This window comes from Heterodontus francisci, chromosome 13 (assembly GCF_036365525.1).
Source record: "Heterodontus francisci isolate sHetFra1 chromosome 13, sHetFra1.hap1, whole genome shotgun sequence".
Lineage (NCBI taxonomy): Eukaryota > Metazoa > Chordata > Chondrichthyes > Heterodontiformes > Heterodontidae > Heterodontus > Heterodontus francisci.
The window spans coordinates 34911420-34935752 of record NC_090383.1 but is presented as its reverse complement, the minus strand read 5'-3'; the positions used below and the strand labels follow the sequence as shown (position 1 = coordinate 34935752).

The following is a 24333-nucleotide window of genomic DNA, read 5'->3' as shown; positions in this document are numbered from 1 at the left end:
CTCCTGAACTTCTTTGTAACCAGGACTGAGACCATTTGATCAGCTGTCTCTGCCACTTTCCTCCCTTCCACTATCCCACTTGGCCAAATTTCCATTAAAGCTCCCTGCTCTAGCCTTGAACTCTCATCATTTTCTAGTTTCTCTCCTATCTCCCCTCATACCCTCTCCAGCTCATCTTGCCCATGAATCCCATCTCCTGTTCCCTCTGTTCTAATCCCATTAAACCGCTGACCACTCAACATAACTTCTTGGTCCCCATGTTAGCTGATGTTGTTAACAGTTCTCTTCAGCTGTTTTCCTTCTCTCCTTTAAATCTCTCATCATCACCCCGCTCTTCAAAAAACCATCACTTGACCCCACCGTCCTAGCTAACTGTCGCCCCCATCTCCAACCTCCCTTCCTCTCCACATCCTTGAATGTGTTGTTGCCTCCCAAATCCATGCCCATCTTTCCTGGAACTCCATGTTTGAATCCCTCCAATCAGGTTTCTGCCCTGCCAGAGTACCAAAATGGCTCTTATCAAAGTCACAAATGACATCGTCTGTGAATGACAAAGGTAAAGGTCATCCCTCACAACCTGTCTGCAACCTTTGACATGTTTAACCACACCATCCTGTTCCAATGTCTCTCCACTGTCATCAATCTGGGTGGGCCTGGTTCCATTCTTATCTATCTAACCATAGCCAAAGTAGCACTTGCAATGGTTTTTCTTCCCACCTCCGCACAGTTATCTCCGGTGCCTCCTCCTTTTTCTCATCTGCATGCTGCCCCTCGGTGACATGATCCGAAAACAGCATTAGTACGTTGATGACATCAGCTCTACCTCACCACTGCCTCTCTCTACTCCTCTGCCTTTGCTAAATTATCAGGTTGCTTGTATGACATCCAGTATTGGATGAGCAGAAATTTCCTCCACCTAAACATTAGGAAGACCGAAGTCATTGTCTTCGGTCCCTACTGCAAACTCCCTATCCGATCTGCCAACTCCGTTCCTCTCCCTGTCAACTGAATGAGGCTGAACCAGACTGTTCGCAACCTTGGTGTCATATTTACCCGAGAGGAGCTTCTGACCACATATTTTTGCCATTTTTAAAACTGCCTATTTCCACCTCTGTGACAACTCCCAACTCCAGACTTGCCTCAGTTCATCTGCTGCTGAAACCCTCTTCCATGCCTTTGCCACCTCTAGACTTGACTATTCCAATGGACTTCTGGCCGGCCTCCCACATTCTGCTCTCTATAAACTTGGTGTCATTCAAAACTCTGCTGCTTGTGTCTTTATTCACACCAACTTCTGTTTACTTATTACCCCTATGCTTGCTGACCTACTTTGTCTCCCAGTCAAGCAGTGCCTCAATTTTGAAAATTCTCTTCTTGGTTTTCAAATCCTTCCATGGCCTCACCTCTTCTGATGTCTGAAATCCCCTCCAGCCCCACAACCCCCTGAGATATGTGTGCTCATGTAATTCTGGCTTGAACATCCCCGATTTTCATCGCTCCACCATTGGTGGCCATGCCTTCAGTTGCCTAGTTCTTAAGCTCTGAAATTCCCTCTTTAAACCTCTCGACCTCTCCATCTCACTTTCCTCCTTTTAAGGCAGTCCTTAAAACCTACCTCTTTGATCAAGCTTTTGGCCATCTCCCTTAATGATGCCGTATGTGCTCGGTGTCCAGTTTTGCTTCATAACGCTCCTATGAAGAAGGGTCTTGGAATATTTTATGTTAAAGGTGCTATATAACTATAAGCTGTTGCCATTATCCATTTGTAGTTGAGTATTGCATGTCTCACTATCAATATTTTATTTTGGATTACGTGCGAGTGCTCAGCTGATTGAACTTCCACAGCCAGCTTTGACTGAAAATAACTCCACCAATACCTGATTACTTCATATGGGACACAATAGTTACTCTGCAGTGGTAAGGGTGAATGTTATCTACAGGACAGGAAGCTTTGTTTGAATAGTGGCAAAGTAAGGATGGATTAATATCCTGGAATTTTTTCCAACTTAGAAAATATTTATATACAGTTGTCCCTTGAGAAATTAATGGGTGGGATTGATTACATGTTACGATAGATTGTGTAAGCTTTGTGGAAGGACTGAGTTTCACAGCTCAAACTACCTTTTTTGTGTTTCATGTATGTATCTTTTAACAGTAGAAGTGCTCTTTTTGTCCATTTAAATACAGTGTGAACCATGACAGCACTGGTAGTTAATCTGTTCCATATATACATCTTCAATAGCTATATATATTTTTTTTGAAATTTGCTTCAAGGGGTTCATATTCTATTTTGTCTTTCAGTCCTATAGTGTTTGCCTGTGTTGAGATAATGTTGAATCATTGAGGTTAAGTTTGTGAGTGTTCGTTCAACCCCAAGATATGATTCTGTCTTGGGAAGGAAGAGCACCTTACGTATTACCTGTTACAGATATGGGTCTGCTGCAGCTACCTTTGGTCCTGTAAGTGGTCTGACCATCTTACTTTTGTGGAAGTTGACTCCGAATACCCTGTATCTTCCTGGGCAATAGCATGACCTGTAAGTGTAACAATAATGTTCTCCTGTGACCCGAACCAGATATTCATGTTTTGCACATCTGTATCTCTTTCGTCTCTCCAATGGCTGAGTGAGTAAACACCTTGGTAACATCATTAACTTGCTTTAGTTCACAGTACATGAATAGTCAAAGCACAAGTTTATGACTGAATTTACTTGTTTCAGTGAATGTCACTTCTCTTCACGTAATAATATAAAATAAGAAACAAGCTATGCTTCCCAAGATCAGTCGGTGATCTTAATTGGCATGAAGACATTAAATCCCACAGTCTGTCCTTTTTAGCCCAGAGAAGAACCTCCTCTCTTTGCAATATGCTGTCTTGTCTTCTGTCAGCCTGACTCCAAGGTTGGCTTTTAGTTAAATCACCAGATGCCCTGTCTAAAATTGTGTTTTAAACTCTGCTGTCCTGTAAATTTAACCCCTTGAAAACTACATTTGGCTCAATAGCATTTTTAGTATCTATTATACCAAGGTCATGATCACATTGTTTGTGATCTGAAGGTGACTGACTTGAGGAATAAACATTTCTTCCATGTTCACTATCTGTAATAAAGGTAAAGTTTGAATTTGAAAAAGGTCCTGACTCAGATCTTGGTGGTTCAGGACATCTTGTGATATATGCCATTAGTTAGACTTTCTCCTGCACCAGTCAGGTCAATTTTTTGCACTGTAACTTGCTGGAAGCATGAGCAAGAGCAATGGAGGATCTGCAACCTTAATGAACAGTTGAACCAAAGGTGTATCTCCTTAACCAATGTGATTTAAAGATTGAAAGAGAAACAGGGGAATGACAAAGAAGGAGGGTGAATTAGAGTCAAATCTGGTACAGAAAAAGCAATAGAGAGGAAAAGAAAGATTGGATTAAGAGAGACAAAGAGACAAAGAAAGACATAAGAAAAAATTGAATTTAAAATTTGACATTTTAAAATCTCTAACAATTTACCATTGAGACTCAACAGCTTAAATTGTTCCCCGTTCTGGGACCAGCAAGGGTGATTTGGCATTGCATTAACAATTACCACACCATTAAAAAGGTACTTGTGAAGTTCCAAATCTAAATTTTTATGGCAGGTTTAATTGGCAATTAATATGAAAATCCAGCAAGTTCTTAAAAATAACAGGGAGGCTAAGGGTGAGATGCCGTTTGCGCGCAGCAAATGGTGGAGAGATGGAAATGGCCAGCAAATTCTGGAGATTCGCAACTCGAGTCAAATCTCTTAATCCCCTGAATTTGCTTGCCGATTTGCTCATTAATAATAGTGTGCGTTGTTAACATGCTGTGATTTTTCCAGCAGGATGCAGCAATATCTAAGTGATGTGGCTAAGCTAAATAGATAAAGATTAGATGGAGGGAAGAAATGATTTGCTTGAATGATTCTATTGAGAAAGACAGCCCCTACAAGTGTGTTAAAGATGTAAAATGTTTTGTAAACTTGAAACTAACCAGCAGATGTTTCAGTTATGAGCTGAGTGAAGGGTGGCACTGTGGCGCAGTGGTTAGCACCACAGCCTCACAGCTCCAGCGACCCAGGTTCGGTTCTGGGTACTGCCTGTGCGGAGTTTGCAAGTTCTCTCTGTGACCGCGTGGGTTTCCGCCGGGTGCTCCCGGTTTCCTCCCACAGCCAAAGACTTGCAGGTTGCTAGGTAAATTGGCCATTGTAAATTGCCCCTAGTGTAGGTAAGTGGTAGGAGAATTGAGGGAAGGTAGGGATGTGGTAGGGAATATGGGGTTAATGTAGGATTTGTATAAATGGGTGGTTGTTGGTGGGCTGAAGGGCCTGTTTCAGTGCTGTATCTCTCTAAGAGCTTGCATGTCTAGTGGGAGCTCTGTAGAGGTGAATTGAATTGAGTCTGATGTTCAGTTCTTGATTCAATTTGAATTGCATTTTTTACTCTGAATTGGAATTAGGAATATATACCATATTATCGCTGACGATTAACTTGTGTGCTGATCTGCTTATTGGCCTTACCAGAGATTTTGAACATATCACAGCATTTGTCTGCATTTTAGCTAGAAAATTGCACATTGTGCAGATTGACAGTTAAAAATATTCAGCCTCTTCTCAAATTTCAGATCATATCATTGAGTGGAATATGATGACGAAATATAGTTTGAGGTTTTGGACATACTGTGATGTGATTTTTGTTTGTCTCATTGTAAACCTCCCTCCTTTTTATAAATGAGGTCATAGAACATAATGTAAGAAATAGGAGCAGCAGCAGATCATTGCTGAAGTTCTACATCAACTCCACTTTCGCACCCTATCCCCATATCTCTTGATTCCTTTAGTGCCTAAAAATCTATCGATCTGAACCTTGAATGTACTCTATGAACATTCACAGTCCTCTGGGGGTAGAGAATTCCAATAATGCACAACCGTCTGAGTGAAGAAATGTTTTCCTTTTATCTCAGCCTTTACTGCCGGGGGCCGTCCATGGGCCACAGATTGCTCACAGAGGAGGCCCGCACCCCCAAAAGCCTTCAGGGTGGCTACCTTGTTTTACTGGGTGACCTCCCCATGTGGCGGACTCCCGCCAGCCGCTGGTATTTCACTATTAATTGGTCACTTAAGGGCCTCAATTGGCCCCTGGGTGGGAAGGCGTCTCTGGCCTTTCCTGCCCCCGACAATTGCATGGCAATGGAAAGGCAACAAGCCCTCCACCTGCTGCCTTCCCTTGCTATTTTATGGGCCTCCCCATCTCCCAGGGGCCCATAAAATTCAGCCCCCTCTTTCTCTCTATCTACTATATCAAAACCTGTTATAATTTTAGAGAGCTGTATTTTGTCACCTGACAGCCTTCTCTTTTCAAAAGAAAAAAGGTTCTCTGCTTGTTCATCCTTTCCTGATTGGTCTAACCTCGCATTTCTGGTATCGTACTTATAAAGCTTTTTAGTGTCCTCTCGAGTGCCCCTCTATCCTTTTTAGAAAGTTGTGGCTAGAAATTTACACAATACTCCAAAGTTCAATACAAGTTTAGCATAACTTCTCTACTTTTCAGTGCTAGCTCTGTAGAAATAAAACCTAGTGCTTGTTTGCTATTGTTATGGCCTTATTAACAACCTGCATCACTGTTTTTAATGATTAGTTTATTTGAACTCCAAGATCACTTTCTGCTTTTCTACCCCATTGAAATTCATATTTTCCAAAGAGTATGTGGCCTCCTTATTTTTCGTGCTGAAATGTAATAACTCATATTTATCCATGTTGAAATTGATTTGCCAATTAGAAGCCCATTCTGCAAGTTTATTACTGTCTTATTGTAATTTGTTGCAGTTCTCCTCAATATTGACTATCCACTACCACTCCCTAACACCCCCCACCACCAATTTGGTGTTTTGTGTTTTTGATTCCAAAGTCTAAATCTTTAATATCAATTGTGGTCCCTGGGGCCCCTTTTGTCACTCTGAATCGCCACCTTTTACCTCCACCTTCTGCTTTCTGTTCTGCAGCCAGTTCAGTATCCATTCTGCTACTTGGCCCCTGACTCCACATGCTCTGACCTTATTCATTAGTCTAATATGTGGCACCTTTATCAAAGGCCTTTTGGAAAGCTAGATAAATTACATCTGCATTACCCTTATCTTCTCTGTCTGTTACCTCTTCAAAGAATTCTGAGGTGGGTCAAGCAAGAATTTATCTTTTGAAAATCAATGCTGACTATTAATTTATATTTTTGATTTCCAGATGTTTTTCTATTTTCTCCTCCTTTTTTAGTAGGGATTTTATTTAATTTACTACCACCGATGTTATGTTGATTGGTCTATAGTTCCTTGGACGTGTTCTATCTCCCTTAATAAATATCCATATATATATACATCTATGTGTGTGTGTGTATACATATATATATCAAAGCCCTACATAATTGCAACAAAACTTCTTTACTTTTGTAATATTGGGAAGACTGAAGCCATTGTTTTTGGTCCCTGCTGCAAACTCTATTCCCAGCTACCAACTCCATTCCTCTCCCTGGCAACAGTCTGAGATTAAACCAGTCTGTTGGCAACCTTGGTGTCACATTTGACCTGGAGAGGAGCTTCCAACCTCGCTAAGACCGCCTATTTCCACCTTCGTAACATCGCCTGACTTTGCCCCTGTCTCAACTCATCAGCTGCTGAAAGTTTATGCCTTTGTTACCTCTAGACATGACTAATCCAATGCATTCCTAGCTGATCTTCCATACTCTACTCTCCATAAACTTGAGGTCATCCAAAATTCTGCTGCTCGTGTCTTAACGTCCCCCATTACCCCTGTTCTCGCTGATCTACATTGGCTGCTAGTCAAGCAAGTTCTTGATTTAAAAATTCTCATTCTTGTTTTCAAATCCCTCCATGGCCTATCTCTCTCATTTCCTCAAGGCCCACAAGCCTCAAAGATCTCTGTGCTCCTCTAATTTTGGCCTCGTGCATCCCTGATTTTACATGCTCCACCATTGGTGGACGTGCTTTCAGTTGCTTTGGCCCCAAGCTTTGGAATACCCTTGCTACACTTCTCCACCTCTCCACCTCACTTTCCTCCTTTTTAAGACACACCTTAAAACCTACCTCTTTGACCAAACATTTGGTCATCTGACCTGATATCTCCTTTTGTGGCTCTGTATCATACTTTGTTCTATAATGTAAAGCCTCTTAGGATGTTTTATTATGTTCAAGATGCTATATAAGTTGTTGTAGTAGTACTCCAAGCCCCTTGCAACAAAGGTGAACATATTCGTCTGCTTGCTTGACCAACCTCATTGCCTTCCTAATTACTTGTTATACCTGCATATAACTTTTTGTGAATCATGTACAAGGACACCCAAATCCCTCTAAATACAGACATTTACTAGTCTCTCACATTTTAGAAAAGAAAATTCTGCTTTTACATTCTTGCTACCAAAATGGTTAATTTCACCCTTTCCCATATCTTACCCAATCACCTAACTGGTCTATCTCCCTGTGCAGCCTCTTTGTTCCTCCTCACAGCTTACTTTTCACCTGGCTTTGTATCATCAGAAAACTTTGATAGATTACCCTTGGTCCCCTCATCTAAGCCATTGATATCGATTGTAAATAGCTGATTCTTGCAGCAAACCACTAGTTACTCCCTGCCATCTTGAAAATGACCTGTTTATTTCTGTTTTATTTCCATGTTCAATCCTGAATCCATGCTAATTTATCTCCCCAAATCTTATGGGCCCTAATCTTGTGTAACAACCTCTTTAACAACAGCCTTCTGAAACTCAAAATGTACTACATCTACTGGTTTCTCCTTATCTACACTACTAGTTACACTCTCAAATCAACTTTGATAGCTTTGTAAAACATGATGTCCTTTTCATAAAAACATGTTGACTCTGCTTAATCATATTGTGATTTTCCAAGTGCCCTGTTAACCACGTCCTTAATAATAGATTCTAGTATTTTTCCTACTACTGATGCCAAGCTAACTGGCCTGTAGTTCCCGATGTTTTCTTCCCCTTCTTGAATAGCAGAGTTACATTTGCTACCTTCCAATGCACTGGGACCATTCTAGAATCTAGGGAATTGTGGAAGATCAAAATCACTGTATCCACTTTCTCTTCAGCCATCTTTTGTTTTTAAAACCCTAGGGTGTAGGTCATCAAGACTGGGGCTTTGTTGGCTTTTAGTCCCATTAATATCTACGGAACTTTTTCTTTACTAATATTATTTACTTTGACTTCCTTACTCTCATTGACTCTTGGTTCTTTGTATCTTCTACTGTGAAGATGGACAGATAGGGCAGGATCTACCGAAAAGGGGGAAGTCAGGATATCGGGGAGTTTTTCAGGTGGTCAGCACGCTCGGGCAGGAGGCTGGATTAACCCCGCGATCTTGCCAGGACGAGGCAATCAAAAGCTGGAAGGTGGGGAAGGCAGGCAGACCTTTCACGCTGCCACCCAATCAGAGGGTTGGCAGCTGTGCAATCTCAGAGCGCCACTGAGAGAGCTGGCTGCTGCTGAGGCAGCAAGGGGAATGCCAGGGTGCCTCCATTTTGAGATGCCCTCAGAGGGGGGGGGCGGGGGCAGAGAGTTTCTTTTTGCTGAGGCCAAGCAGGAAGGTCCTGGCAATCAGAGGGGAAACCCCTCCAGCAGTGGCGTTGGGGTCATGGGCAGCCTATCTGCTGGTGGTCCCCTCTTTGGGTGATTGCCCCCCCACCCCTAGGAAGCCGCTGGGAGGCGCCTTCATGCGGCAGCCTGGGAAAATGGTCCTTCATTGGGACTTTAATTATTCAAACCAGAAAACATCCCCAGTGGTGTGACTGCATCAGGGAGCCGTCCCGCTGTGATTGCTGGCATTTTTACCAGCTCGTCACCCTAGGGCCAGTAAAACCCCGGTTAAATCATTTAACTTCTCTATCATTTCCTTATTCCCCATGATAATTTCTCCTGCCTCTGCCTCCAAGGGACCTATATTTACTTGAGTCTAATAGGTTATAAAATTTGTACAGGGCAATGATTGGGTCACAGAGGACTGTTATGTGTCCCATTATAGGAACAATACTAAAGCCATTGGGAACATGCATCATAATTCACCAAGTTAACATCAGTGATAAACTATAGTTATGAAGGTGAAGCTGAGCTATTGAAACCGGTTACACTGGCAGAGTAGGCTTTGATGGGATGAATAGGGAAAGACTTTTTTGGGAAGTTCTTGGTTAATAAGTTATCAATGCAAAATTATCAGACTGAGGAAAAAGGTGAAGAGAAGTTTCGTTAAGCAGATAAGATTAGAGCATGGAATATTTTACCACTGGAACTATTTGAGGCAAAGGTATTTTGAAAATAAAATGGGGAAACACTTGAAGCAAAGGAAGGCACAGGGCTACAGGGAGAGGGCAGGGCAACTGGATTGCTCTGATGAAGAGTAACCACAGACACAATAGGCTGAATGGCTTCGGTCGCCTCAGTCAATTTTGTCAGTTCGACGGCTTTCTGAGCATTTTTGTACTTCTCGCATTGTTCTTCGCACCAGAAAAAGTAGGCAGGCACTTTAATTCATAGAAAGGAGAGAGTGTGCAACATTATAGAGTGAAATGGAGTTCAAAAGATTGACAGTTAGAAGTAATAGTCTCACCACAGCAGCTGTTACTCCCTTCTATTGCATCACAAGTCTTTCAGCATTCTGTCTATGCCTTCTCTGGTTGTGCCATTACACAGCTAAACTCTGGTTTCCTTAGTATGTCTCTTTGATCAATGGAGTCTGACCATTTCAAAAGATGAGAACTAAAAAGATTGACTTTTTTTAAACCACACAGACTGATTCCAAGACTTTTCTTCTGCAAGGAGTGTTGGGATGTCCTAACCTTTCCCTTCATTGTGTATCTTTTGGTTCCAAATTACCTAGTATTGAGGTAACAAAGCCCTGATTGCAGAGCAATCCTCAGTCCAATTTTTGTTCTGAACTTGAAAGATATACTGGTTTCCTTTTCTGCGATGGATGTTTCTGAGGAAGGCAGCAGGCAATAGGAGGGTCTTCTAGGTCAGTTAGTAGGCTTAGAGTGACTTCAAAGGTCATGGTTCTACTTTCTGAATGGTTGGCAAATTTGAGGTACTGGGCTAGATTTTATTGACACACCACACATTGGCGGCGCGCTTTGAACTCGACGACCTTCCGACACGGAAGCACCGCCGCTGAGCACCCGCGATATTTCGCGCGGGGCCTTATTTAAATAGAGGGGGCGGTGCAGCTCCGTCCCTGGCAATGGTGTCTGGCACCAGCGCCATTTTTAAAGGGCTTCAGACCCTTTGGATTTATTAAAATTTTTAAAGGGAAAGAATGCTGAAAAATAAATATCGACATTTACTCTCATTTTCAATTCCCTTTCCCACACCCCTAATGAGTAACAAATATGTAAATTGGCCTCCCCTCCAGAAAAAACCTTTTTTTTCAGGTCTCGAACTCCCCCCACACCCCCCCCCCCCCTCCCAAACTTCATTTACCTATGACCATCAACTCCTTCCCACCATCCCCTCAGCCAATAAGAAGTGTTTTTCCCGCTCCCCCACCCACCCCTGCCCTGATCATTTAAGTCCTCCCTCCCCCCCCCCCCACTGCCCCACCACCAGTGTCTTGCCTCGGAACTCCAAATGGAGTTCTGAAGGCTCACGAGGTGCAGCTGGCAGCCATAAAATTGGCATGGGACTGCCGCTGGGAGCAGGTAAGTTTATTTGCATTTGGTTTTAATAAATTTTAATATAGACTTTAGGTAGTACAGAACTTGCGAATTGCTGAAAATAGAGACATGTTGCCAAAGCATTTTGTATTGTGCTTATCAGGACAATACGCAAGAATAACCAATGAAAGGGAAAACAACAACTTGTACTGCATGAGAAGAGAGTGCCATGGAGAATGCACCAGTTTACGATGACTGACAGTTAACTGCCAAGCTTTGTTTTAAATTTAAACCTGAGGCTAGCTTTACCTGTTGCTCAAATTTTTGGGATACATTACCCTTCCAAGATAATTTGAAGTAGACTGGACACTTTTCAGGGCCAAATATGATGACCTTAGGCCTGTTCATAAGTTTGTGCGATTATACAACGAGAAATGATCTGATCAGGGTAGCCATTGTCACGCAGGATGTCTTGGATTCGCCCTATTTCACCATCAAGCTAAGTCAAAGTAAGTGACAGCCATTCTCTGGTTCATTCCTCAGGGCAATGCCTTAACCAATCAGTCAAGCTGCCTGGTTTAAATTCCAGACAAAGCTTGGCAGTTAACTGTCCGTCACCGTAAACTGGTGCATTCTCCATGGCAGTGCCTCTACCAATCAGAGTTCACTTGCCAACCAATCTGCACTCTCTTACACAGTATAAGTTGTTTTCCCTGATATTGGTTATTCTTGCATATTGTCCTGATGAGTGCAAGATGAAAAGCTTCGACAACATGTCTCTATTTTTAGCAATTCTCAAATTTTGATATGTAAATTAAGGCTCCACTGCTTGGTGGCAGGGGGGCCACACCGACGCCTCGCCACCGCTGGTAAAATGCGGCGGGGCCTTCTCGGCGTCAGGCGTCATGGCAGGCCGCACCCGCAAAAATTTTACAGGCCCTCCCCACCATGACCCCAATGTCGACGGGCTGGGAAAATTCAGCCCACTGACTTTCCTGGATCCAACTCATTGTGTTGGACATCTTTTAAGACTTAATCATTTAAGAGGTTTATTGCATGCATACAGAAGCCTTCAGAATTGATAGATAAAGTGCTTGCTTACAAGTATTTTATTCATAGTTGATTATCCAAATAAAATGTAGCTTAATAATACAGGCAGAAATTCAGAAGTCTCTTAACCCTAAGGCTGTAGGCTCAACGACTTAATCTACTTAGTGTTCAGTTAATGCTTCTACTACTACTGCCTTTTATTTTTGCTGTAAGAATTGATGATTTTTTTTTTGGAAATCTGGAAGTCCGAAGATATGGGGAGATGGTGTAATGGTAATGTCTGAGCTTGTAATCCAGAGGCCCGTGCCAATGCCCTGAGGACACAGGTTCAAATCCCACCACAGCAGCTGATGGAATTTAAATTCACTTAATAAGTTCAATGAATGAATAAAAAGAAATCTGGAATTGAAAGCTAGTCTCAGTAATATGCCATGAAACTATCATCAATTGACGTAAAATCCCATCTGGTTCACCAATGTCCTTTTTTTTTACCTGGTCTAGCCTACATGTGACACCAGACCCACAGCAATGTGGTTGACTCTTAACTGCCCTCTGAAATGGCCTGACATGCCACTCAGTTGTCAAGGGCAATTAGGGTTAGACAACAAATGCTGGCCCTGCCAGCGACGCCCATATCATATGAAAGAATTTATTAAAAAGTTGTCGTAAAATCTAGAATGCTGATAATTGTGTTGTCATAGACCGCAGTAAGTATTGTCTAAAGTTCATCAAATGGTTGCATTATGATCCTGTAGTTTGTTTTTTTTTTGGGAAGAATGTGGTGTGCCTTCCTTTAAGGCTGGAAAGGGAGCAGTACTGCTTTAAGGCAGCAAGCTCCAAAAACAGAGTCAAAGAGTGCATTCTTGTTGCCCGGGATACAGCCATTCTGGACCAGAGATCGAGAGATATATTGCTACAATTTAATTTTGAACCGGCTTATAGTGGAAACAGACTGTTCTAACTGAGAGACACAAACAGACAGCTGGGCCAGCAGGATCGGAATAGAGATCTCTGATAAATTAAACTGAGGAAGGGAAGTTAGACTGTGACAATCCTTTATCCCTCAAAAATTCTAAAGCCAAATTGATTCATTAAAAAGTGTTTGCAAGTTGTTAATTGCTGAAATTTATCACTGGAGAAGGAAAGCATCAATTTCAACTTCCGAATTAGACTATGAACTGTTCTACTGTTGAACCTGTTCCCCCCCCCCCCCCATCAGACGGCTGTGAGGACTTCAAGCAACTTTGGGCTGTTCCACATCCAGCAAGAGCGTAAATATGCAAGGGAACTCATTTTTCTATTTTAAATGTTGTTTATATCTTAGTGTTTAAGGATTGAGTTTTTCTAATTAAACAGTTAACTTGTTGCTCTAAAGACACCTGGTTTGGTTAGCCTCATTCGGGGGTTAATAGATGGTACAATTTGGCTGGATCTTTCTTTAATTTGGAAAGTTTAAAATGATGAGCAATCTGTGGAGGGACGGGATTGAATCAACAGTGCATTTCTCTCACCACAATCAGAATCATATATTTTGAATGGGGGCTTTGACTTGCGTGGTCGGTCATAACAGTTGTAACTCAAATCCATGCAATCTATATTTGCAGTCAGGAAAGGTTGTCTGTATCCAGTGAAAGCTTTTTCACTAAATATGTCTATATTAGTGTCAAAAGATGGTATAACACTTGATACTCCCAATTCTTAAGAAGCCATGCAGAAGTGGAAATGATGTATAAGGAACGGAAGATCCAAAATACTATATTTTGTATGCATTTCCTTGCTAATTTTTCAACCTGTCTCATCTGTGGCTCAGTGGTAGCACTCTCGGCACTGAATCTTTATGTCCCACTTTAGAATTTAGGCTGACAATCCAATGTAATACTGAGGGAGTGCTGTATTGTCAGAGGTGCCATCCTTTGGATGTGACATTGAATTGAGGCCCCATTGCTTCCCTCAGCTGGAAATAAAAGGTCCTTTGGCATTATTCAAAGGAAAGCAGGAGAGTTCTCCAGGTTTCCTGGCCAGTATTTAGCCCTCAATGAACATCACTGAAAAGGATTATCTGGTGCATATCTCATTGCTATTTGTGGGACTTTACTGTGTGCAAATTGGATGTAGGATTTCCCTATATTTATAACAGTGACTAGACTTCAAGATTAATTTTGTCTTCGCAAGATAATTGAAGATCACAGGGTGCTGTAAAGTGTTAATGCAGACATCTGACTTGCAATAACAGCATTCATGAGAAAGACAGATTTGAGTGTGATATTGCAAGTTGTGCATGCTCATGAATATAGAGAAGAGTAATGCTATTTCCAAGTCTCAATCTTTTGAACTCCATTTCACTTTATTCTGCTTCAAGAAATGTGCTCTCCTTTTTGTATAACTTCAAATAACTGCCTACTGTGCCAAATCAGGTCAATTTCAATTATGTTAGAGAAGGGGAATTGCTGCATCTCTCATAGATATCATCTGTCTAAGGAGGGGAAAAATCAAATTTTTGTTCCTAAGGGAGGAGCACCTACTCACCCCAAAAACCTCAAGTGCCCATGAATGTACTTGATAATTGAAGCTGTTACACCTCTGTTGAATCTATTTGCATCTAAACAGTTTATTGGGTTATATGAGCCAGAAAAGTGAGTCTAGAGTAACTACTTGGCAAAGTACAGGAAGGTTGTCAAATCATCTGTCTTGTATTCAGTTCAACTACTTTCAGAAGGGAAAGAATTAAAAATGTACCAACTATAGATCGATAAGAATACTGTGTGGAAAAAACCTAGTCCAGTGTGAAATGGACCTCTATCTTGATTAGAATGTATTGTGAAGAATTACTACAAATGCCACACTTCCTATAACACTTGCCCTGTCACCCTTGTTGATGCCCCTATTGTTATAAAGCAGCATATCTTTCCACTTACTGTGAGAAATGCTGAGATCCCCGAGCATATCTAGCAAAGGAAATTGAAGGGGAGATTTGATAGAGGTCATAGTCATAGAGAGATACAGCACCGAAACGGGCCCTTCGGCCCACCGAGTCCGCGCCGACTGTCAACCACCCATTTATACTAATCCTACATTAATCCCATTTTCCTTCTCCCATCCCCACCTTCCCTCAATTCTCCTACCACCTACCTACACTAGGGACAATTTTACAATGGCCAATTTACCTATCAACCCGCAAGTCTTTGGCATGTGGGAGGAAACCAGAGCACCCGGAGGAAACCCACGCAGTCACAGGGAGAACTTGCAAACTCCGCACAGGCAGTACCCAGAACCATGTGTACAAGATTAGGCTTAAATAAATTAGACAAGGAAAAACTGTTCTTAGTAACCGATGGTACAGGACGAGAGGACACAGATTGAAGGTTTTGGGCAAGAGATGCAGGGGGAATGTGAGGGAAAAAATTTTTTTTACACAGTGGGTGGTAATGACCTGGGAACTCACTGCCCACGAGGGTGGTGGAATCCGAGACAATCAATGACTTCCAAAGGAAAATGGATGAGCACTTGAAGGAAATAAACTTGCAAGCAAGTGGGACTGACTAGATTCCTCCGCGGAGAGCTAACATTGATCCAATGGGCTGAATGGCCTCCTTCTATGCCATTAATAGCACTATGGGCTGAATCTTCTGTGCCCGCCACCGATGTCAGCGGTGGGTGAAACAACCGACTGGCCGCCCATATAGACTGCATGTTGCGGAGCCGCCACAATCATCTGTGCGGCGGCTCATTTAAATAGCAGGGGTGAGCCACCCGCCCAATCACATGGAGTGGGCTGGCTGTCCATCCCCAGCAATGGCGTCTGCTGCCTGTAAATAAATTTAAATATTTAAAGTTAAAGTAAATAAAAATAAAGACATTTCATCTGCCCCTCTCCCACCCCCCCAATAACAGTAAAATTAATTATTTGCCCTCTTTTTCCACCCCCTCCAAAAACACTTAGGTTGTCCATCTGACCTCCTCCCCTCCCTCCAAACTGCATAAACTTTAAACTCCAACCCTTTCCACCATCCCCTACACCCATGATGTTACTTTGACCCCGTTTTTTCCCCCCCCACCACCCCCACTGATAAACGTACCTCCTCTCCACCACCCGCCCCCCACCCCCACCCCCCACTCCCCACCAGTGTGGCGCCTCGTTTCCCCGGACAGGGATCCGAAGGCGTGGAAGTGTCGGCCAGCAGCCTGAAGATTGCAGTGGTGTAAGTATCATTTATGCATTCATTTTAATTTATTTAAATATTCAAATTGGGGTCCCGTTGCCGAGCGGGAAGGACCGGCTGCCACGAGGCCTTGCCGCCACCGGTAATATGGGGCCGGGCCCTCCTAGCGTCGGGGTGTGTGGCGGCCCTCTCCCGAATACATCTTCAGGCATCCCCTGCCACGGAACTCGACGCCAATGGGAGAGCAAAATCCACCACTGTGACTCCATGGCCGGAATTTTATATTGGGTGGGAGGCCCCGTCAACCTGGCAGAAAGACTGGGGTGAGCTCGCCTCCACCGGGCCTGGAGAGCCAAGCTGGGATTTTGCGCTCCACAGGCCCTTAATTGGCCTAGGACGGGATTCCGCCTCCTTGAGGCAGGATGTCCCGCCTAATTGAGCTGCTGGCCAGTCAGCGGGCCGACAGCTCTCCGACCCAGCAGCGCCACAGCGAGCGGTGGCCACTGCTAGGACTGCGCTCTTCCAACAGAAGGAAGAGGGACAACGGCCCTGAAAGAGAGGTAAGTTTTTTGGGGCCTTGCTGGAGACAATTGGCTGGGCCCTGGCAAGGAAAGTGGGGGGTCATTTAGAAGGGTGGGTGAGGGGGAGGAATATTGTACAGTGGTGATGGTTGGGCTGTGGTGGGGGTGGGGGGGACTCTCCGTGGGGTACAGGTTGCCTGATCAGGAGGGCCCCCATCCAGCCCACAGGAAGGCATACTGGGGACCTCAGCCGCCTACCGGCTGCGGATAAAATACCACCGGCAGTGGGAGGAGGCCCTTAAGTGGCAGTTAACTGGCCACTTAAGGACCCTGGGTGGGCAGGCCATTTCTCACTGCCATCCTGCGTAAAATTGCAGCAGGGTGGGAAGGCATCGGGAATGGCAGCCCCCACCTCCCCCTCAAATTTATGGGCCCCCACCACCAACCCGCTCGTGTTGGGGGGGCATAAAATTCTGGCCTATAACTCTGTTTCCTGTCTACTGCATTGCCAGTCACGCAGGTTTGTGTCGCATTTTATATGCTCTTAGATGACAAATTAACAAAACCAAGGTGTCTTCCACCTTTGCATTAACATCCATAATTCAGTTGGTGTTTATTACCTGGTGTTTTACTGAACAGCACTTTATTGCCTTTAAAGAGACACATACCTACAGTTTATAGCAGTTTAATGTTCCTGATCTTCTAAATCATCAGTGCCATGAGAGATTTGCTTTATTAATCTATAATTATCTGGGAATTATTAAACATATTGGCTCTGTTGCCATGAACAGTGACCGTCAATCTCAGTGGGATTATACATTGTGATGAGAGGTGAGTGTAAGTGGAAGGAGGTGGAATTTGGTCAGGCCAGTGCCTTCTGAAAAAGCCAATTCCAAGAACCCTGAGCAGAACTTTCAGTTAAAAGTCACTGGAATACCATGTTGTATTCCTCTTAGATTCCTGCAGCTGGTGGAAGAGCAACATGGTCAATTCACACCAAGTAAAGCAGATGCTAAAATCTTGCCTAATTTTTTGAGGTGCATTAAATGAAAGGTAATGGTTGGGAGACTCTGAAGAGTGAAACTGCTATTTTGTACCACATTGACTGGTTTCTGTGAGATCTTGTTTTGGACTTTGCAGGTGCACCTTTTTGGCATTACAGCTGCATTAGATGTTATTCCTGAGGATGATCAATCAGCGAAAATGGGTTCACAGTTACAGAAAAAGCTCAGTTCTGTAATACAATATGTAGCAGTTGAAGCTTTGCTTCATAAGAATTAATCCTGGCAGAATATGCATTTAATGCCTTTTTTTCTCTTTCTAGGCAGCGCAGGAGGGGTCAGCACAGCGGCCCGCACCTACTCGCATCCCCATGTCAAAAGGTATGAAAGCAGGAAAACCAGTAGTGCCAGCCGTTGGAGCAGGAGGTGTGGCAAAATATGAATCTCGTGCTGAGAGCCAGTTAATGAGAATTGAACTGAAGAAGTCTCCAATCAGCAGTTCTGCCTCTCAGTCTGGGGGGAAGGGCTGAGGATGGAGATCTTGGGGGTAGGTGGAGGTGTTACTGCAACCATCAAGATCACCCCTTGTGGGTAGGCTTCCCCTCCCCCATACTAACCTGATGAATCAACTCTTCATTTGTCTAATAATATACTAACGGACCTTTTTATATTATTTAAGTGGTCATTAAAACTACCATTACCATAACACTGATCACGTGTTGTACCAGGAAAGAAAGGTTTGTTTTATATATAATCTACATCTAATACTGAAGACAAATTCACCATTCAACAAAGAGTGATCCTGAGTGTAAAGAGATGGAAAGGTAACTTAGTTTCTACAATCTCGAGTGAAGTTTGGGAGGGGACTCAAAGTATGTAAAGTCAATGATTTGGATAGTTATTTTCATCTCTTCCCACTCTTCCCTTTGGAGAGAATAGTGAGATGTAGTTGAAGGATTCACGAGCTGATTAACCATCTGACAAGCATGATGTGAATGCTGCCAATCTTTAAACCAGCTGATAGATGGTTAGTCCTATACAATGGGAAGGTTTTATGGGCCTCCAAAACCCATACAATGAGGAGGGATGCTGGCACAGAGAGAGAACCCCCACGCTCACCAAACGTGAGTATCCTGTTGGATGTCAACCCAAAGTTGAGTTCGAGCTCCAGTCTCCACTCACAGGACTGTCTGGAGTGGGGTTCAAACCCTACACTTTTTCTGGCTTAGAGGTGGAAAGTAAGCCAAAAGATTTGATCCATTTAGATAGTGAACCCAAAATATCTATTCAAATCGAGTAAGGTCAGTAAGATAAGAGGGCATACGTTCAAATTAGTAAAAAGTAAATTCAAAACTGATAATAGGAAAAATAATTCCCACAAAGGGTGAAGAATGCTTTCAGGTAAAGGAATCCGGGATATCAAATGAATTGAAAGTGGAGTTGGATGTTGGACTGACTGTGTTTAAATAGATAAGGATGAGCTTTGGCACTTCCTAACATATAAATTTTCGTTAAAAGTGAAATGTTCACTAATCTAGATTGCACCCTGTAATCACAACAGAGGCAAGCATAAACTGACAATTCATGAAACATTGCTAACTTCTAGCTAGTTTTACTTCTTTGTGAAGTATATAGCGTGTTCTGTAAGCTTCAGATTTTGGTTTTGGATTTTTCTCTGGATGAGAAATGATATATTTCTCATGTAAAGCTTAATTACCTTCAGCATAAAATTACTGTCAGCAGTAATTGGTTATAATGTTTGTGATTGGGCATGTTGAGCATGCCTACCACTTGTATGTGCTGTCCTAACTCGTTCACGTGTGTGCTTAATAATCAGTTTTGGTGTGTTGAATGTTCTTAAAGGTGAGTCTGTGGCTCTTTTATTCAAGTGAAGCTGTTCTGTCACTACTTGGAACTTCTTTTTTGAAGGCAGCGCATTCTTGGAAAATGATTTACCAAAACTATGCCATGGTGCCTCCAAATACAAATTCGCTCTGAGAGCTCCATTAATGGTGCATTGAGTGGTGAGCCCTAAAGATCAGGAAGGTCCCAACTATGATATTTTGATGCTGGTTCATTTAGCATAGCTCAACGGGAGCAGTGGTGGCAGGATTCTCCGTTCTAATCCATCTCTACTGGAAATTATGTGTATATCTGTATGTCTGGTGAAACATGATTATGTTCAGCTGTAGATTTCCCTCCCTGCCCTCTCCAAACACACCTTGTTCAGCTTCCATGTGAGGAGTGTCCACTTAACTAGCAAGTCTTACCAGGCTATTTGCCTGTGAAAGATGTTCCAACCTGTACTGCACGCCAAAGAGCTGCCACGATCTTAAGTGCGGCGGCACATTTCAATAGCCTGGGCAGCCTGCCCCCACCCCCCGCAATCTTCTGGAGGGGGCGGGCTGTCCGTCCCTGGCAATGACATCAGCTTCCTGTGCGCAGGCGCTGGTGTCATTTTTAAAGGGCAGCCAGCCCTGCCGGCATATTTACATTTTTAAAGTAAGATCCCCCAAAATTAAATAAATAAATTTCTTATGCCCCTTTCCCATCCCCCCCCCCAATAACAATTTGCCCTTCCCCTGCCCCCGTCCCCCCAAAACATTTACCTTTTACACCTGATCTTCTTTCTCCGCCCTCACCGCCCCCAACAAACTGCACAATTTAAGGTTCAACCCTTCTCACCATCCCCTACACCTGTTGCGTGTATTTGACCCCGTCATCCCCCATCCTGAAGTGACAAACTTACCTACTCGCCCCTCCCCACCAGTGTGGTGCCGCGTTTCCCCGGACAGGGATCTGAAGGCACGGGAGTGCCGGCCACCGCGCCAAAGATTGCAGTGGGCCCTCAAGAATGAAGGTAAGTGCATTTCAATTTATTAATTTTATTGATTTGCGTATTTAAATTGTCCCACCGCCCTGCAGCGGAGGGGCTGCCATGGAGCCTTGCTGCCGTCAGAAGGATCGGGCCGGGCCCTGCTGGTGTCAAGGTCTGTGGCGGACCTCATCTGGAGCCATTTTCAGGCCCACCCCACCACGGATCATGATGTCGAGGGCCTATTGAAATCCAGCCCTACATCTGCATTAGGTGTCGGAATGGCTCTGACTCAATGTCTTGGCATGGTCACTAGATCAGGAGTGTGGACCCTACAGTTTTATACTTCGTCACTCAGATGTGTAGAGGTCAAATGTAATTCTCCCGTCAGCACCCTGGGTTAAATTGGTTAACACCACATATAAGCTAGGCCTCCTCAATCTGCATTGTTGAGTACTGCACTGCACTGTGCTAATGCACTGAGTCATCAGACACTCCTCAGCTACCATTTATAATGCATCCACTGTTTTTTTAAAAAATCCTAGATTCACTATTGCTTTGGTTTAATTTCTATAAATTTCAAACCTTTTTTTATGATACAAAGACAACTCTGTGCCGATTCATATCTGCAACCATAATGCCAACTAGGTACAATTGTGATGCATCTCTAACAATACAAATTATAATACCTGGTCCTCTCTTTATGTCAATGGCCTGTGTTTTTTTACCTGATGCCCTTATATACACACATGCTTAATGGTTACTAATAAGAGTTAATCCAGATTCACTGGGCAAGTTCTGTGGATGATGGTTCCATTCAAGATTTATATCACACATCAGCTGGAATAATAAAAGGTCCCATCAGGTTATCATTGAGGCTGTGCCAGTATCTAGGACAATTTTTTTTTCTCTTAAAGTTGGCCAAATCCAATTCATTGAGCTGTGTGCAGGACCAAACCCTACACGGACAATGCATGCAGAGTCTGCAATAGTTAATCTCTGCCTCAGTACAGAGGGGTGCAGCTGTGTCAATTAGCCCTCTAACCTGGCATTATTCCAATTTCTTTTTGAAATGTGGTGTCTAAAAGGTTGGAAGTGGTCTGGAACATTATTTACAGAGACCAGTTATAAAACACTTTCAATTGTTTTTATGTCAGTTTATGCAGTTCAACAAATGTGGAATAGGATTGATTAATGGACTTTGTCTCGGAAAATATCAGAACTTTTGATTTCCCACATTGATCCATGAAATAGCAGTCTCGGTGCCCAATAATGCAACACTGCTTTGAATTATGGTTTTAATCAGCCAGACTGGAAACGCTTTTAATGAAAAGATAGCCATAATAAAGGACTTTGTGAAGTTCTAATTTCCTCCCCTCCTTCATTTTCATGATGTATGGCATTCTCAACATGACCTACAACCCTGGACTTTGCCTGTAGTGATCCTAAAACATTAAGTGTGGGGTGCACACAAGAAGTGTGGATGATCAGCACAATCATTGGATTTCTTTCTTGGCTCCTCTGACATAGTAAGATTGTGAATTTGTCATGTGAGGAATTCTGAATATTTCTTTGACCATCCATGGTACAGAATGTGAACTAACAGCACAATTTTTGGTATTCATGGTATGAAATGCCAGTGTTAGAGAATGGAGTATTCATCATTTCAAGTGAAAGTGTCAACAACAAGCATTCTTGGGCCAATCTGAATGTTCCTTTTATGGAGGATGATTGGATAATCAGAAGTCTCTCTAGTCAGTTGCATTTGCAGGTGACAGCCCTTTGTGGGAACTACAGGCATTCTCAGTATAGCGTAGATGGGTTTCATTCACTTAGTGGCACTCAATTTTCAAAACACCCACAACCCATGAAAGAAAAGAAAATAAGCAAAGTTGCTAGCATTCCCATTCAGTGGAATGTGCAATTTTAGCCTGTCTGGGGCCGCAAGTACCTAGTCGGCACATTACATGTCCTGAAGTTATTTTTCAGGTTATTATTGTATTGCTTCTGCCCACAAAAAAAAAACATTTTCTGTTTGCTGGCCAACAGTAGAACAGTTGCCTAGGAAATCTGCTGCCTAGCGTCCAAACAATTTATGCAACCCAACAAAGCTGTACTTGGTTAACATTCTTTCAGTGCCTGTTATACTAGCTTTTGAAAGGACTTCCACATTTGCCTTATCTTCCCATCTGATGCATAATATCGACCGCAGATGATGTATGTGGAATTTGTGATCTTTGTTGCACATTCATGTATTGGCTATACAAGAGATTGGGAGCATTACTTTCAGTTCATCTTCAAGGTGATGTCATGCTGACTTCATGTGCTTTCCTGAATATGTCAGATGTTGACTTTGATCAGGAAGTACAAACATAAATTAAAATGACAATGAGTGGATTGTTATATCAGGGTTTACTGAGACACAGCAGTCAGCTCCATGAGGACGAAGAATAAAGTATAAGCTTTTCCCTAAGTTTGTTGGTAGATGACTTGTGTTTTTCTGAGGCTAGAGGTGAAGCCATAGCTCTTGGCTGCTAGAGAATTTGTCTGTAATTACCTGGATGTTTTCCTAGCAGTGTCTTTCTGGTGGGCAAAGACTTACTCATTAAGAGTTTCTGTTACTTTGGTACATGTGTGTGAGAGCTTGCAAAGTGCACAGAAGCACATGTACAATTGTGACATGAGTTGTAGTTTCTTCAAGCATGGTAAGGCCAATATAGTTTGAACAACACTAATTTACACAGTTTGAAACATCAGAAGTCTAAGATGGGTCCCATCTAAGCAAATTCTACCAATCCTATCAGCATGTAGCTGTTAAATGATGTTCATGTACATATCCATGCATCCTAAGTTACCTTGGAGCCTGGAAGATTAACATTATCAAAGGCCTTGGTTGAAAAAATGACTACTAACTGGGCCAAGTTCTGCTTTGTCACAAGATAAATGCAGAAGGACAATTAGGAGATAGATTGAGATGAGAAGAACATTCATTTACTTTGAATCTATCCAGACAGACCCTACAGTGCCTGCATTGTGGTATCCAACTACTTTTCAGATGATCCCAGACTTTTCAGTTCAATGACTCAACTTGGAAGTCCATTCCATGCTCTGATTGTGAAGAATTTACCTTTTTACCAGTTGGAGCCTGTGTCCCCTTATTCTACTGTCACCATTTGGTCTGAAGTAATGCTCTAAATCTACCCTTTTCTGTACTGTTAATTATCTTGTATACTTTTTAAAAGGTCACTCATTCATGCCTTTGTTACCTCTAGACTTGACTATTCCAATGCACTGCTGGCTGGTCTCTCACATGCTACCCTCCATGAACTTGAGGTCATTCAAAACTGTGCTTCTTATGTCGTAATTCACACAAAGTACTGTTCACCTATCACCACTGTGCTTGCCAACCTACATTGACTCCCGGTCAAGCAATGTTAAAATCTTAAAATTCTCATCCTTGTTTTTAAATCCCACAATGGCTTCACCCCTTCCTCTTTGATCTCCTCCAGTCCCACAACTCTCAGATATCTACACTCATCTAATTCTGGCCTCTTGAGTATCCCAGATTTTAATTGTACAGCCATTGGTGGCCATGGCTTCACCTGCCTAAGCCCTAAGCTCTGGAATTCCCTCCCTAAACCTTTCTTTCCTGCTTTAAGACACATCTTAAAACCTACCTCTTTGACCAAGTTTTTAGTCATCTGGTATAATATTTCCTTATGTAACTTGGTGTCATAGTTTGTCTTATAATGCTCCTGTGAATTGCTTTGGGATGTTTTATCACGCTAAAGGTGCTATAAATGTTGTCATCACCTCTCAAGTTAACTCCTTTCAAGGCTGAAAACACCAGGTAACTTCAGTGTTTCCTTATTCCTCAGTCGGAGGTGGAGGGGCGACATGATAGAGGTTTACAAAGTTATAAGCGGCATGGACAGAGTGGATAGTCAGACGCTTTTTTCCAGGGTGGAAGAGTCAGTTACTAGGGGGCATAGGTTTAAGGTGCGAGGGGCAAAGTTTAGAGGGGATGTGCGAGGCAAGCTTTTTTACACAGAGGGTGGTGAGTGCCTGGAACTTGCTGCTAGGGGAGGTGGTGGAAGCAGATACGATAGCGACGTTT

The 24333-nt window shown here is 42.9% G+C and overlaps 1 protein-coding gene across 4 annotated transcripts in view; it reads left to right on the top strand.

Moving 5' to 3' along the window:
* The window catches only part of LOC137376333 (filamin-A-interacting protein 1-like), a 412771-nt gene that overhangs the window by 367640 nt on the left and 20798 nt on the right, over positions 1-24333 (top strand). For 3 of the 4 annotated variants that reach the window (XM_068044658.1, XM_068044657.1, XM_068044660.1), the window contains one exon: positions 17725-17948. In XM_068044658.1, the coding sequence (XP_067900759.1) occupies positions 17725-17931 (207 nt within the window). In that variant the 3' untranslated portion in view covers positions 17932-17948. The remainder of the gene's footprint in view (positions 1-17724; positions 17949-24333) is intronic. The other variant, XM_068044659.1, reaches the window with a different exon arrangement.